Below are 17,649 nucleotides of genomic sequence, written 5' to 3'. Positions count from 1 at the left end.
ATATATATATAAAATATATAAAATCATAAAGTCTTGGGTCGAGATGTGACCACTTTAATGTCACGTGAGAGTTGACATTACAGCCTTAGAAAGCAATACCCATGAGATGGTGCACGTCACACCCTACTTACAAACAATTTAAAACAAGATCACAGACATCTACCCTCGCAGTTGTTGGAATGCTTTTGGCAGACGCACTTAATTTGCTCCCAGATCTTAAAAATGTTATACTAAACACAATGCGTTGGATATATATGTGTATGTGTATATATGTGTGTGTGTGTGTGTGTAAGTATGTATGTTTCTAATGTTCACTGCTCAAAAAAATGACGAAAACACTTAATCATCATGGTCTAACACCAAGTTAGTTAAGCTGCAGTGATATCAGCTTGTCCAGTTAGGAAGCATAAGTCATTTTGAATCAACTTCACCTGCTTTGGTGGAAATGAAAGTGACAACAGGTTAGTGCTGGGCAGTATACTGGTTCATACTGAAAGCCATTTTTTATATTTGTTATGATATGGATTTTTATTATACAGCAACACCAGTTTAAATTGCCTAAACAACGTTCGGAACGTGGTGCAGCGGGAAACTGTTTAAGGGGGACCTTTTTCACTGCTACACCGCTAAACACATACAACAGAGTACATACGTTAGTGTAGGTGTTGCACGGGGACACTTTTTTACTGCTTTACTGCTGAACAGGCATGCAACAGAGTATATGCGGTACTGGAGATGTTGCGCTGTGAAAAAGGACAGATAACATTCTGAAACTGAAGCTGTAGCAGACGATAAAGTTGAACATGATGACACAGAAGAACTTTTGCTTGGAAAATGAGTCACGTCTGTTGTCTGGAGATACTTTGTATTTTAAAGGTTGGATGTGGACCACTATGTTCAAATGTGTGAATACTTTTGCTATACTACTGGGTAATACTGCAAGCCAAGTTGTACTTGTTTTATTTATTTCAATTCTATGTAATGTACCTGGGTACTGTGCAATAGTGTGACGACATGTTGACTTAATACTTGACATTTCCACTTTAATCTCGATGCTTATGACGAGAATAAAGTTGTCATGTTGACTTTATTCTCGAAATTTCTACTTTATTTTTGTCGTTTATGTCGAGATTAAAGTTGACATGTTGACTTTATTCTCGTAATTTGTCATTAAAGTAGAACATCGTAAACTAAACTTCATCTTAAAATGAATTTTTAATATACTAGATTTTCTCAAACCCCGTCGTAAGTTATGCAGCACATTAAATGTTTTGTGTTAAGTGTTCCCTGAGCCATGTTAAGCACCAATTGCTTCTTAAACTGACTTCCTCTTGCACTAAGAGGAAGCACAGGCAGCACACACAGTACATTAATTTCATGATAGTCCTGCTCCTTGAACATTTAAAATGCTAAGATAAGTACTTGATATAATTTTCATGATGAAATGCATTAAAGCATGTATTAATCATGTGGGGGCACGGTGGCTTGGAGGTTGCACTGCTGCCTCACAGCAAATGGGTCCCGGGTTTTCCCTGCTTTGAATTTGCATGTTTTTCTGGTGGGTTTACTTGGTGTGCTTCAGTTTCCTTTCAAAGTCATATAGGATTTGGGGTTTTGTTATGCTATATTAACCATGCTAGTGTATGTATTGCTCTTACTCATCCTGTGATATGCTGGCGCCTCGTTCAGGATTTGCTCCTGCCTCATGCGCAATGCTTGCTGGGATGGGCGCAATCCTGAATGGATGGCATATTTAAAAATGTATAAGAAAGATTTTTTTAAAGTTCTGAATACTCCGTGGACTAATTTTATAACTAGTTTTAATTTCACAAAGACGTTTATCGTTTGGTGATTGGTTATGTGGAGAAAGAAAAAGGGTAGGAACTGGAGGTTTGGTACATCAGATAGAGACAGCATGCATGCAATAAAGAAAGCCCTCTCAGAAGAACATCCATTGATTTCCGTGTTCGTGTCTCTGACCGCCAGATCATGAACCCAACATTTACACAATATTTAAGTTAAACCAGCGCGATACCCATTCATACATGCAGTTTTTTGAAGCCTCTTCACACCTGCCGTAAAGTTTACACTGAGCGTACACCTGGGGACCCCTTACTGCGAGGGAGCAGCACTACTGCCTCATTACCGTGCATGTTTAACATCTGCTTTAATGCGGTTCATCATGAAAATGATATCAAGTATTTATCTTAGCATTCTAAATTTTTCAGAGAGCAGGAATATCATGAAGTGAATGTATTCTGTGCGGCAATTCCTGCCTGCTCCTCCTCTTAGTGCGGCGAAATTCAGTTTAAGAAGCACATAGCGATTAACAACTGGGTCGGGGGAACACAACACAAAGCATTTAATGTGCTACATTAACTTATGATGGAGTTTGGGAAAATCTAGTAAACTAAACATTGATTTTAGTTTAGTTTACAACATTCTACTTTAATGAGAAAATAAACTATGAGAATAAAGTGGATACGCCGACTTTAATCTCGAAATAAGCGTCAATATTAAAGTGAACATTTCGAGAATAAAGTTACCAACATTGCCAAATAGCACCACAGACAGCATCTGCCATCTCAGTAGAAGCATGCCCAGACTTTTATCGGGTGTCTGTACAGATGAGTGGAGGCCATACACACTGCTGAGTCATGTTATGAGTTGCCCTGATGCAATTCATGCAATTTGGGTCTGCCTGTGATTTCAGTGTTTCACTTTGGTTTTTGGTGTGATATTGAATCCAGCCCTTAATGAGCTGGTGATATTGGTTTCCATTGATCGTTGTTACATCATTTTCTCAATGAATTCCCCATTGTTAACCATTGTCAAATGGTGCGACTCAAACCACTTACACCTGAACACCAGCAAGACCAAGGAACTGGTGGTGGATTTTAGGAGGCCCAGGCCCCTCATGGACCCCATGATCATCAGAGGAGACTGTGTGCAGAGGGTTCAGACCTATAAATACCTGGGAGTGCAGCTGGAAGACAAATTGGACTGGTCTGCCAATACTGTTGCTCTGTGTAAAATAGGACAGAGCCGACTATACTTCCTTAGAAGGTTGGCGTCCTTCAACATCTGCAATAAGATGCTGCAGATGTTCTACCAGACGGTTGTGGCTAGTGCCCTTTTCTACACGGTGGTGTGCTGGGGAGGCAGCATGAAGGACGTCTCACGCCTGGACAAACATGTTAGGAAGGCAGGCTCTATTGTAGGAATAAAGCTTGACAGTTTAACATCTGTAGCAGATCGACAGGCACTAAGCAAACTCCTGTCAATCATGGAGAATTCACTGCATCCACTGAACAGTGTCATCTCCAGACAGAGGAGCAGCTTTAGCGACAGACTGCTGTCACTTTCCTGCTCCACTGACAGACTGTGGAGATCATTCCTCCCCCACACTATGCAACTCTTCAATTCCACATGGGGGAGTAAATGCTAACATTGTTCAAAGATATTGTCAGTTTTTACATGCATTTTTATTACTGTTTAATATTGTTTTTTTGTATCAGTATACTGCTACTAGATTGTGTGAATTTCCTCTTGGGATTAATAAATCTATCTATCTATCTATCTGTCTGTCTGTCTGTCTGTCTGTCTAGTTGGTGCATTGCGCAGAATTTATTTGGGTGGTTGCCATAGAAAAAATTGGGAAAGCTGTTCTTTAGGCTACAGTTGTGATGGTAGAATATAGCATTACTATTTGATTTTTTTTTACTGAATTCATGTGTGTGTTATGATATCAGAGCTTTTGAACAAGTGTAGTACCTCAATAACAATATTTTAATTAATTTAACATTTTTAAAAAGTTGTTTAGTGCAGTTTAATATAAAAATTCTGTTCTTTTTGACATTTTATTGACTTTTGAATGTGTGACAATCTTAAAAGCTTTTAAACATGTGCACTTGGTCAAGAGGAATCTAATTGTCTTGTATACTTTATAAGAAATTTTTTGTGTGTCTCTCATGTTCTCCATACCTTACTCCCCAACTGTGGTATAGAAAATGGTATTAAACACCAGTCACTTTCACAGAATTGTTGTAATTCTAGAAGGTTCAGTATTTCATGGTCATAGAAAAGTGAATTGCAAGGTGAATACAATAATATACCATACTCAGTATAGATAGTCTAATGCTCTTACAGTAATCCCTCGCTATATCGCGCTTTGACTTTCGCGGTTTCACTCTATCGCGGATTTTAAATGTAAGCATAACTAAATATATATCACAGATTTTTCGCTGGTTCGCGGATTTCTGCAGACAATGGGTCTTTTAATTTATGCTACACGCTTCCTCAGTTTGTTTGCCCTGTTGATTTCATACAAGGGACGCTATTGGCGGATGGCTTAGAAGCTACCCAATCAGAGCATGTATTACATATTAACTAAAACTCCTCAATGCTATAAGATATGCATCCCGCGCGGAGCTTGATTGTTTGCTTGTCTCTGCCTCTCTCTCACCCTCTCTGACATTCTCTGCGCCTGACGGAGGGGGTTTGAGCAGAGGTGCTGTTTGCTTAAAAGATACCGACGCTCCTCTAAAAAAATGCTGCTTTATTGTGGTGCACGGCATATTTAAAAGCACAAAAGCACATGTATTGATTTTTTGATTGTTGCTTTAATCTCGCTCTCTCTCTCTGATGTTCTCTGCGCCTGAAGGAGGAGATGTGAGCAGAGGGGCTGTTTGCACAGAGGCTATTTGCTTAGAAGATATTAACGCTCCTGCCACGGCAAACTTAAAAGCACACGTATTGATTTTTTGATTGTTTGCTTTTCTTTGCGAGCTCTCTCTCTCTCCCTCTGAAATTCTCTGTTCCTGAAGAGAAGAAGATCTATTTGCATTCTTTTAATTGTGAGAAAGAACTGTCATCTCTGTCTTGTCATAGAGGACAGTTTAAACTTTTGACTAAAGGGTGTTATTTCATGTCTAGAGGGCTCTAATAATGTTAACAGTGTGGGAGAGTTTATAAGGGCTTAAAATATATAAAAATACACAAAAATATGGTTTCTACTTCGCGGATTTTCGTCTATTGCGGGGGGTTCTGGAACGCAACCCCCGCGATCGAGGAGGGATTACTGTATATGATAATGCTTATACTTCATACCTGAAGGAAGAGAATTTTTTTTTTTTAGTAATACAAGATCTAGTCTGATGAACTCATCTGGCACTACTGATTTTTTCAGAGATTTTTATTGTTATTTTGAATCTTTTGGTGAGGACAGTTACTTCTAATCTGCCTTGTTTACAGCACTTGTAAGACTGTAGAAAATATCTTAAATATTGTACAATGATACTTTTTAGTTCTGGTAATTATTACTAGTGTGTTATTTGACAATATAATTAAACTACTACTTTTTTATCTAGCATTTTAAAGTCTGATCTCTTCAAGTACATCTTGATTGACTTTATCTATTAACAATATAAAGAAATTGTTATAGAATTAACAAAAAATCTTTGCAAATAAAATATAAATCTATGAGTGTTGTTTTCTTGATTGAGTTGATCTTAATTTTTCAATATTCATTTTTACATTTTTTTTCTGCTCAGACAGTTGATGACGATGCAATGGAAGCGTGAATGAAGTTCTCCAGCAAAGGCTGAACAATGCCCAAGGGCGGGGGTTCTAAAACGCCCCAGTCGGAGGATTTTTCTGTCACAGACATGGTGGAGAAGCAATCTGGGAAAAAGGTATCAGGATTGCATGATTTATTTTTGGCATGGCTATTGTATCTACAGACTTAATAGGTTGTATCAACTTTTTCAGTCAATGTACATTTTATTTTTATTAAGAAAACATTGAGAAGTCAAGCAAAATGACACCTTTTATTGGCTAACTAAAAAGATTGCAATACGTAAGGGGCCTGAGTTGCCTCGAAAGCTTTTGCATTTTGTAATCTTTTTAGTTAGCCAATAAAAGGTGTTATTTTGCTTGACTTCTCACTACATTCATAATGGCTAACATGGTACAACACCCTAGTACTTTTAAGCACATTAAAAATCTTTTGAACAAAAATGGATAGATACTTTTTATGTAGCAGGTTATATTTAATAGCTGTGTTTAGAACTGCTTCGGTTACTTTTATAATCTGTCTAGTATTAACTTATTTTTTTGTGTTCTGTAAAAGTTACTTATTGCCAGCCCATTCGTGCATAATCGATGCTTGGAGTTTCATAAGAATTTCATAAGTTTCAAAGGCTTATATTGACAATTACATGGCCTTTATGCAAAGGGTAAATATTTGCAGTGTTGACTCTTCTTTCTGCAATTCGCCAAAGCATGCTGTCAATCAACTTCTTTGTCAAATTCTGACTGATGACAGCCCATTCTTGTATAATCTTGTTTGTCTACCTGCCTCTTGAGGATTGACCGCAAGTTCTCAATGGGGTCTAGGGAGTTTCCTGGCCATGGACCCAAAATATCAATGTTATGTTTCCTGACCCATTTAGTAACCACTTTTGCCTTATGGAACAGTGAGCCTTCATGTAAGAAAAGGCATTGTTCATTACCAAACTGTTCTTGGGTGGTTGGGAGAAGTTCTCAAAGAATGTTGTGGTACCATTCTTTAATCATGGCTGTGTTTTTAGGCATAATTGTGAGTGAGCCCACTCCCTTGGCTAAGAAGCAACCCTACACATGAATGGTCTCAGGATGCTTTACTGTTGGTATGACACAGGACTGATGGTAGCGCTCACCTTTTCTTCTCCGGACAAACTTTTTTCTGGATGCCCCACACAATCAGAAAAGGGATTCATCAGAGAAAATGACTTTACCCTAGTTCTCAGCAGTCCAATCCATGTACCTTTTGCAAAATATCAGTCTGTCCCTGATGCTTTTCTTGGGGAGAAGTGGCTTCTTTGCTGCCCTTCTTGACACCAAGCCATCTGAGCGTGCAGAGGCACTCACACTTGCCTGCTGCCATTGCTGAGCAAGCTCTGCACTGGTGGTGCTCAACTTTAGAAGAAGGTCCTGTGACTTGCTGGACTTTCTTGAGTGCCCTGAACCCTTCTTTGTATGATGCACATTGTAATAAGTCCTTATTTTGTTTAGGAAAGACAGTGATTAACACTAGAATTACCAGAGCCAACGTAAAAATTCGTAATTCCGGCCCACCTTAAATCCCTTTGCACCTTTCTGTCAGCCTCTTTTGTCTTCTAAATGTCTCGATAAGCCCAAGAAGCAAGAAGCCTTATTCCATCCCCCCCCATCGCCTCAGAACGGCCAAGAAGTTCTCCCAGTTCCTGCCTTGATTGATTATCTGGGAGTGAGCTACCCAGAATTGTAAGTGGAAACAACTTGATGTGTGTTTGTGTCTAAACAATCTATGTAAACAAATCATTTAAACATAAACGTTGTTCATGTTTTAGTAATAAATGACAAAATGTGCACATGAACTATATAACATGTAAAGGCTGATGGCCAAATATCAAATAAACACTTATATGAAAAAGGCAAATACAATACGACAGCTTCCGTGGTGCAGCGGTTAGAGCTGTCGACTTATAATCCGAAGGTCGTGAGGTCGAAACCAGCTCCCCTGCAAATTTACTGTTTTGAGTAGTGAGCTGCTCTTATTGTTACTATTATACAATAAAAACATACATTTTATTTGTGTCTGTAACAGCCGGTGTAAATTTATAGGACTTTTAAAAGTTTGCGTTTTTTTTTTTTTCACTCTTATTTTGCCATTCACGATATAACGTCCAACCCCAACCCCCCGGCCCAGATCTGACGCGGTTACTTTTTATCTAAAACTGGGCATAACTTTAGATGTGAGTGGTGTTTTGAGACAATGGAACTGGAAATTCTCTGATCTGGAGGGGTAAAAACTGACACACAAACGCTGGTGAATCTGCCTTCTTCGTATCTCACCGTCACTTGAATTTTTTTTTTTAATTCAGTTTTTGTGGATTTGTTGAGCTAAGAGCTTATTAGCTGTCTCTCCATATTCATAGTAATGATGTCTTGATTTAAAAATGAGTTGTTCTGTTTCATTGGTTGTTAAGAGGTTGAGCTCTGAATGCAGAACCTGCCTTTTCCTATGAAGAGCCTCACTTGGACACCTGGCATGTTCTTCATCTATTTTAGTAGTTTCACTGTTTAGCTCTGATACCTTCTTGGTTTCTAATTTATTTCTTTGGGAAAGGTATGAACTAGTCTGTCCTCTTAAGAAAGCCTTTAGAGTTTCCTAGAGTATTCCTGCAGAGACCTCTGAGGATGTATTTGTCTCTAGGAAGAAACTGAGCTGTTTGGATATAAATTCTGTACAGTTCTCGTCTGCTAATAGAAGTGGATTAAGACGCCATCTGCAAGATGAGTGTGTGGAGCATAATGATTTTAGCTCCAAGGTCGGAAATAACAGTAGCCTCGTACTTGCAAGATTTAATCATAGGGAAGAAATTATTACCTACAGTATAAAGAAATAATCAATTCTTGAGTAGCAATGATGCACTGGTGAGTAGAAGGGATATGTTCTTGAGTTTGGGTTTAGAAACCTCCAGGGTTCTGATAGATTGTGGTCAGTTAAAAACTGTGTAATTGTCTTTGCAGTGTTCGATGTCATCCCCCCTGTGACAGGAGACCTATCTAAGAGTGGATTTAAAACACAATTAAAGGCCCCAGTCATAATTTCATGAATGTTCATATTGGGAATGGATGCAAATACATTTTGCATGAATTCCCTATCATTGACATTTATCAAAATCACTTTACAGTTAAATAAATTGCTCATGACAATAACATATCTCCCTTCAGGATCAGATACTACATCTGATACCACAAATGAGACTGTTCTATGTATGAGAATTCCCACATCTCTAGTTTTCTTTGAAAAGCTAGAATGGAACATTTGGCCAGTCCAGTCTTTTTGCAGCAGGAACTGATCCTTGCTTAGTAAGTGGGTCTCTTGTAAAAAAGCTATTTTAATGTTTAAACCTGTTAGGTGAGAGAATACTTTCTTTCTCTTTAATTCGTGATTCAGGCCTTTAACATTCCAGCTCACAAAGTTAACTGTCCCATCATGGAGACATTGATTCTGAATTTTTGATGTCTTAACTGGAAGTGAGACAGCTTTTAACCCTAATTTCCAATTTTGTAATTATAAGGATTAAAAGGATAGATTAGATATAGCTTGCTCTCTTTCTCTCCCCCCCTCCCATTTTGCCTCCCCACGTGAGGCTGGACCCCACTTCAACAACAACAACAACATTTATTTATATAGCACATTTTCATACAAACAGTAGCTCAAAGTGCTTTAATAAAGAATAGAAAAATAAAAGACACAATAAGAAAACAAAATAAGTCAACATTAATTAACATCGAATAAGAGTAAGGTTCAATGGCCAGGGGGGACAGAAAAAACAAAAAAACTCCAGACGGCTGGAGAAAAAATAAAATCTGTAGGGATTCCAGACCATGAGACCGCCCAGTCCCTCTGGGCATTCTACCTAACATAAATGAAACAGTCCTCTTTGGATTTAGGGTTCTCACGGAAGGGCTTGATGATGATGATGGTCACGTAGACTTCTGCCTTTAAATCCATCCATCGTTGTTGGAGCATCATGAAGCTTTGAGTAGGTGGAGGTGGCGCAGGCCACCACCACAAAGAAACCGGAAAAGAAACAGAAAAGAGAGTAGGGGTCAGTACGGATTTTAGAGCCACCATGAGTAGTTATTATAAGGAAATTGAACATACAGATTATCAGGATTAAGTTAAATTAAATTAAATTGAAGTTATAGAAAGGCCATGTTAAAGTAATGTGTTTTCAGCAGTGTTTTAAACTGCTCTACTGTATTAGCCTGGCGAATTTCTATTGGCAGGCTATTCCAGATTTTAGGTGCATAGCAGCAGAAGGCCGCCTCACCACTTCTTTTAAGCTTTGTTCTTGGAATTCTAAGGAGACCTTCATTTGAGGATCTGAGGTTACGATTTGGAATATAAGGTGTCAGACATTCCGATATATAAGATGGGGCGAGATTATTTAAGGCTTTATAAACCATAAGCAGAATTTTAAAGTCAATCCTGAATGACACAGGTAACCAGTGTAGTGACATCAAAACTGGAGTAATGTGTTCAGATTTTCTTTTCCTAGTTAGGATTCTAGCAGCTGCATTCTGCACTAGTTGCAAACGATTTATGTCTTTTTTGGGTAGTCACTTCACAAAGTCCCATTCCTCTGACATACCCAGAGACGGAGCACGTCCAAAACAAAACGAGCCCACCAGCAGCGGCGTTTGAGGATTAAAAAGAAAAGCTCTCTATTGCCGATAAAGTCTAAATACTATAAGCATAAAATATAATCTTCAACAGTCTTGAAATATTAAGACAGTAAACCCAGGGAAAGGTGTTAAAAAGTGGTCCTGGATAAGCATAGTAAACCTTAATGCAATATCAGTAAACCAAGGGTAAGATGTTTATTGTTCCTTTTAGAACAGTAAAAAAAACAAAAAAAAAACTACTTTCATTTCTTCCACATATACACCTATAACTGTAATTAAAACATAAAACGTGTCAGAGAAGAGAAAAGGATGTATAATTATGGTACTCGTATCGTTGCAAGCGGATCAGACAGCAGGTAATATCTTCTTGCCATGCCATAACAGGATGCAACTTACTATCATATTTCAAAAAAGTGTCAGGATCAGCTTTCTTCCTTTTTTGCTTCCTTCTTGCTGGAGAAGATGTAATATTTGTCTTGAATATCCACTTTCAGTTTGGCAGGATACAAGAGGCTGTATCTGATATCGGCTTTTCGTCAAGTGCTGTTTAATGTTGTAAAAAGCTGCACGTTTAGCAGCTTTTGAGGGTGAGAAATAAGGGAAAATACGAGTGATGTTTATTTTGAAATATAATCTGTTGTTTCTGTCTGAGAAGTGCCATTACATTAAGCTTAAATTGTAATCTCTCTAAGCCGACAATTAGAGACCTAGGTTTAGAGGTATTTGATCCATGTATGCGATAAGCTGCCGCTGTCTCTGTATCTGATTTAAATTCCTCTCCAACTATTTTTGAGAATAGTTCAACTACAAATTTCACTGGGTTTGGACTTTCACGATTTTCAGGTAGGCCTTCGATTCTAATATTATTCCTTCTGCATCCATCTTCCGGAGCCGCAAGTCTGTCTCCAAGTGTTTTGCATTCAGGATTCGCAGCTGTAGCTTTTCCATTGGAGGTAGATGCTGAATGTTCCACTGTTTCAATTCGAGTCATGAATGTCTGCTTAACGTCTTCCAGCTGATCGACAAGTTCTCTCAGTTTAGATGCATTTTCCTGAATGTGTTCCTTAATTTTTTCCAGCATACCTTTAAAGGTTGCATCAAAACAATTATATATATGTTTTTCCAAGTCTTTATTATCCTGCCGCAGCTTCTCGTTTGTCTCGTTTTGCAGCTTCTCGTTTGTCTTGAGCAAGTCATTTATTTCTTTCTTCATTCTTTCTGAATGTCTTTCTTAAGCTCACTTATGGCCGTGGCTGTGGCCAATGTTCCGATCATTTCCTTCAGTTCGGACAAATCATTTTGGCTTTCGTGCTCCATGGGTGAAGTGGCAACCCCGATTATAGCCGATGCTTCCGGTTCACGAGGAGTAAATGAAAGCACGGACTGCAAGGCCATTTCTAATTTCAAGTGATCTTCTGGAATCGGCGAGCTATAGTGACCTGCATCACTTGCACCTTCGCTCCCATTTTCACTCTCGACTGGAGATGATGCAGTGGAGCGGGGTCCTGAGAAGTCTGTGCTTTCGCCTGCCTGTTCCAGGTCAGTCTCTGAAAGGCCGTACCCTGCACTTGGGCTTGATGTCTGTCTAGACTTGGGTGTAGCTTTAAGTTTCCTTTCTGTTTCTTTCTGACCCCCTTTCTTCTTACTCATGTTTATATACTGTAGTAGAGACTCCTCAGGTTGGGTAAATACAGGATGCCTCGGGATAATAAGAAATAAGAGAGAAAATAAAGCCGCTGCTAGCAGAGCTCCGCTTCAGACGTCCATCTCCCGTAACGGACGAGACTTTATATCTTTCTTCACAACAGTTGAACCTCTTTATTCTCACTCAATCAGCATGAAAGAGTGATCTCCAGCCTTGTCCTCATCAACACTCTCACCTGTGTTAACGAGAGGATCCCTGAAATTATGTCAGCAGGTCCTTTTGTTGCAGGGCTGAAATGCAGTGGAAATTAGTTTTTTGGGATTAAGTTCATTTTCAAGGCAAAGAGAGATTTAGCAATTAATTACAATTCTGGTCACTCTTCATAACATTCTGGAGTATATGCAAATTGCCATCATAAAACCTGAGGCAGCAAGCTTTGTGAAAATTAATATTTGTGTCATTCTCAAAACATTTGGCCATGACTGTACATCTGGATTGTTTTCATAATTTGTTCTTACGGGAAGAATTTTCTGTAGGAAAATGGAATTAGGCAAACATGGTCCCATAGTAGCTGTAGGTTTTATTTCTAACCGTGTGCTTTATATGAGGTCAGTCCTTGCTATAAATTAAATTTCACATTTAATTAAAGTTTGCTGTCTCAGAAATTAATAACTATAAAAGTTGTATTTCTTTATGCAGTTTAAAAAGATAGTTACAATTTTCACATTTAACTGGATGCCCATTCTTCATTCTTCACAGCCTTTGCTTCATTTTACATCACAATTTTGTTGGTATTCTAAATTCTTGATTTTTTTTTCCTTAACCAGCCTTCAACTAAAACTGAGATACAAACAAAAAGGTAGTCAGTTTTGATTATAACACATAATTATAATTATTTAGAAGTAAACGAGTTAATAAAAAAGTTGAGGATACAAGATTTTTCATTACATCTTGCCTACTGTGCAATGTGCTAATTTTCTTTTCAAGCCACATATAAATACACTCACTTGCCACTTTATTAGGTGTATCTGCCTACTACCAGGTTGGATCACTTTTTCCATTCACAACAACTGAATTCATTGAAGCTTGGATTTAAAAAGGTACTGGTAGCTTGGGGGGTTTTTGTCCACTCTGTCTTTATATTGTCATGTAGTTCCTACAGGTTTTTCAGCCATATATTCATACTGTAAAACTCTCAAAGACACTAAATTGGATAGATACCAGGGAAAGTACCTAAAGATGATGCAAGCTTTGTGACAGGCACATTATTATGCTGAAAATACCCTTTTAAAAAAGTGTCCATTGCAAGTGTGATACAGTTGTAATGGTTGCCTATGATTAGCAGGCCTAAAGTGTGCAGCGAAAACCTTCCATATCTTTCTTTTATGGTAGGGCAGTGTATTGGCACTGATGTCCCAGTTTGAGTCTGATTCACAATGCCCCGATTCAATATTGATGTTAATCTTGATTGTAGTATGCACTGATTTCAAGTGGTGGTTTTTTTAAAGATTACTTAACCAAGTGTAGTGAACATTAATATAATGTGACAAACTTCAGTAAGTTTATTTGAAGGGTGTCTACATATTAACATATGCATAAACATGGAATGACATTTAAGAAATATTTGATTAGTAATACAATGGCATCTGCTTTATAGACCTTCTATATAATCTTACAAATAATAATATAAAATAATCAAATGTTGTTTTGTAAATAATAGGTTATTCAATAACATATTCATGTGTAGACATCCTTCATTATTTATTTCTTTTCTGCTGCTTCCTCTATTGACCATACTGTTGGGTTTCATACTTAGAAAAGCAGAGTAAGTGAGAGAGAGAATTGTCTTCAGTGTAACTCTCAGTCATGTAAATCTACTAATCCTCTTCCTTTTGCATGAGACACAGATGTTATCAAATAAGGAGAAACTTTCTTCATAATGAAAAGGAGATGGGAATGAAAACAAATGGAAATCAATTAAATCGCTTCAGCAAAGAGCAGCAGACCATAACAAATTTTTGGATTTTTTTAGCAAGGAACTTTAGCAGGGTCAAAGTGTGGAAGTAGGCAGCTCAGCAGCCTGTTTACTATAACTATGTATGACAGAATGCCCACCAAGATGGCTCATCTGAACATACAATTTAATAAAAATTTGAAATTATTTGTTAAGCAGCAATTGAAGTTGTGAGGAGTAAGTTGGAAATTTAGGGATGTGGTGTTAATATCCAGTAGGGATGCTCCGATCAATCAGCTACCAATCTCACTGAACCAGGGTTCATTGTAATTTAAAAAAGCACAGGACGACTTTTCTGATTCTGTTATTTCAGTTTATTACTGTCTCTCTCTCTCTCTCTCTCTGTGTGTATGTATATATATATATATATATATATATATATACTTATACTAATACGGTGTTTGACCCCCTTTCGCCTTCAGAACTGCCTTAATTCTACGTGGCATTGATTTAACAAGGTGCTGAAAGCATTCTTTAGAAATGTTGGCCCATATTGATAGGATAGCATCTTGTAGTTGATGGAGATTTGTGGGATGCACATCCAGGGCACGAAGCTCCCGTTCCACCACATCCCAAAGATGCTCTATTGGGTTGAGATCTGGTGACTGTGTGGGCCATTTTAGTACAGTGAACTCATTGTCATGTTCAAGAAACCAATTTGAAATGATTCAATCTTTGTGACATGGTGCATTATCCTGCTGGAAGTAACCATCAGAGGATGGGTACATGGTGGTCATAAAGGGATGGACATGGTCAGAAACAATGCTCAGGTAGCCCGTGGCATTTAAACGATGCCCAATTGGCACTAAGGGGCCTAAAATGTGCCAAGAAAACATCCCCACACCATTACACCACCACCACCAGCCTACACAGTGGTAACAAGGCATAATGGATCCATGTTCTCATTCTGTTTACGCCAAATTCTGACTCTACCATTTGAATGTCTCAACTGAAATTGAGACTCATCAGACCAGGCAACATTTTTCCAGTCTTCAACTGTCCAATTTTGGTGAGCTCGTGCAAATTGTAGCCTCTTTTTCCTATTTGTAGTGGAGATGAGTGGTACCCGGTGGGGTCTTCTGCTGTTGTAGCCCATCCGCCTCAAGGTTGTGCGTGTTGTGGCTTCACAAATGCTTTGATGCATACCTCGGTTGTAACGAGTAGTTATTTCAGTCAAAGTTGCTCTTCTATCAGCTTGAATCAGTCGGCCCATTCTCCTCTGACCTCTAGCATCAAGGCATTTTCGCCCACAGGACTGCCTCATACTGGATGTTTTTCCCTTTTCACACCATTCTTTGTAAACCCTAGAAATGGTTGTGCGTGAAAATCCCAGTAACTGAGCAGATTGTGAAATACTCAGACCGGTCCGTCTGGCACCAACAACCATGCCACGCTCAAAATTGCTTAAATCACCTTTCTTTCCCATTCTGACATTCAGTTTGGAGTTCAGGAGATTGTCTTGACCAGGACCACACCCTAAATGCATTGAAGCAACTGCCATGTGATTGGTTGATTAGATAATTGCATTAATGAGAAATTGAACAGGTGTTCCTAATAATCCTTTAGGTGAGTGCAGTTGAATTGGCCACATTTATTGCTATTGAATTAAATGTTATTTTATGTATATTTTAAAAAGGCATTTTCCATTTCCTGGGACATTGATAGTCATAACTGAGATGGACTATAGAGGCACACAAAACATTTTTTTAAATCCACAGTATCCAAAACAAAGTGCAGCATAAACAATATTCAATAAATTATCTATGAAATAGTGCAAAATGTAAGAGTTAAAATGAAGAATACAATTCTGAGAATTCTGAGACCCTTTGTCTTGTTTTTTGCACTCACTTTCTTCTGTCTTACCCTGCTCCCCACTCTGGTATTACATATATATACAGTGGGATGCAAAAGTTTGGGCAACCTTGTTAGTAGTCATTATTTCCCTGTATAAATCGTTGGTTGTTACGATAAAAAATGTCAGTTAAATATATCATATAGGAGACACACAGTGATATTTGAGAAGTGAAATGAAGTTTATTGGATTTACAGAAAGTGTGCAATAATTGTTCAAACAATATCAGGCAGGTGCATAAATTTGGGCACCACAAAAAAGAAATGAAATCAATATTTAGTAGATCCGCCTTTTGCAGAAATTACAGCCTCTAAACACTTCCTGTAGGTTCCAATGAGAGTCTGGATTGTGGTTGAAGGTATTTTGGACCATTCCTCTTTACAAAACATCTCTAGTTCATTCAGGTTTGATGGCTTCTGAGCATGGACAGCTCTCTTTAACTCACACCACAGATTTTCAATTATATTCAGGTCTGGGACTTAGATGGTCATTGCAGAACGTTGTACTTGTTCCTCTGCATGAATGCCTTAGTGGATTTTGAGCAGTGTTTCGGGTCGTTGTCTTGTTGAAAGATCCAGCCCTGGCGCAGCTTCAGCTTTGTCACTGATTCCTGGACATTGGTCTCCAGAATCTGCTGATACTGAGTGGAATCCATACGTCCCTCAACTTTGACAAGATTCCCAGTCCCTGCACTGGCCACACAGCCCCACAGCATGATGGAACCACCACCATATTTTACTGTAGGTAGCAGGTGTTTTTCTTGGAATGCTGTGTTCTTTTTCCTCCATGCATAACGCCCTTGTTATGCCCAAATAACTCAATTTTAGTTTCATCAGTCCACAGCACCTTATTCCAAAATGAAGCTGGCTTGTCCAAATGTGCTTGAGCATACCTCAAGCGGCTCTGTTTGTGCTGTGGGCGGAGAAAAGGCTTCCTCTGCATCACTCTCGCATACAGCATCTCCTTGTGTAAAGTGCGCCAATGGTTGAACGATGCACAGTGACTCCATCTGCTGCAAGATGATGTTGTAGGTCTTTGGTGCTGGTCTGTGGGTTGACTCTGACTGTTCTCACCATTCGTCGCTTCTGTCTATCCGAAATCTTTCTTGGTCTGCCACTTCGAGCCTTAACTTGAACTGAGCCTGTGGTCTTCCATTTCCTCAATATGTTCCTAACTGTTGAAACAGACAGCTTAAATCTCTGGGACAGCTTTTTGTATGCTTCTCCTAAACCATGATGGTGAACAATCTTTGTCTTCAGTTCATTTGAGAGTTGTTTTGTGACCCCCGTGTTGCTACTCTTCAGAGAAAATTAAAGGAGGAGGGAAACTTACAATTGACCCCCTTAAATACTCTTTCTTATTATAGGATTCACCTGTGTATGTAGGTCAGGGGTCACTGAGCTTACCAAGCCAATTTGAGTTCCAATAATTAGTTCTAAAAGTTTTGGAATCAATAAAATGACAACGGTGCCCAAATTTATGCACCTGCCTGATTTTGTTTGAACAATTATTGCACACTTTCTGTAAATCCAATAAACTTCATTTCACTTCTCAAATATCACTGTGTGTGTCTCCTATATGATATATTTAACTGACATTTTTTATCGTAACAACCAACGATTTATACAGGAAAATAATGACTATTAACAAGGTTGCCCAAACTTTTGCTTACCACTGTATATATATGTATATACAGTGGAGGAAATAATTATTTGACCCCTCACTGATTTTGTAAGTTTGTCCAATGACAAAGAAATGAAGTCTCAGAACAGTATCATTTCAATGGTAGGTTTATTTCAACAGTGGCAGATTGTACATCAAAAGGAAAATCGAAAAAATAACGTTAAATAAAAGATAGAAATTGATTTGCATTTCATTGAGGGAAATAAGTTTTTGAACCCCTGCCAACCATTAAGA

General features: G+C 38.4%; 1 protein-coding gene across 3 annotated transcripts in view; it reads left to right on the top strand.

Annotated features, from left to right (window-relative positions):
• The window catches only part of ankrd11 (ankyrin repeat domain 11), a 402,782-nt gene that overhangs the window by 223,349 nt on the left and 161,784 nt on the right, over positions 1-17,649 (top strand). For all 3 annotated transcript variants that reach the window (XM_039763291.1, XM_039763292.1, XM_039763294.1), the window contains one exon: positions 5,553-5,693. In XM_039763291.1, coding sequence (XP_039619225.1) covers positions 5,610-5,693 — 84 coding nt within the window. In that variant the 5' untranslated portion in view covers positions 5,553-5,609. The remainder of the gene's footprint in view (positions 1-5,552; positions 5,694-17,649) is intronic.

The sequence above is a fragment of the Polypterus senegalus genome, chromosome 9, assembly GCF_016835505.1.
Source record: "Polypterus senegalus isolate Bchr_013 chromosome 9, ASM1683550v1, whole genome shotgun sequence".
Lineage (NCBI taxonomy): Eukaryota > Metazoa > Chordata > Cladistia > Polypteriformes > Polypteridae > Polypterus > Polypterus senegalus.
Note: the sequence above shows the minus strand (reverse complement) of the source record. Positions and strands in the feature narration are given on the sequence as shown.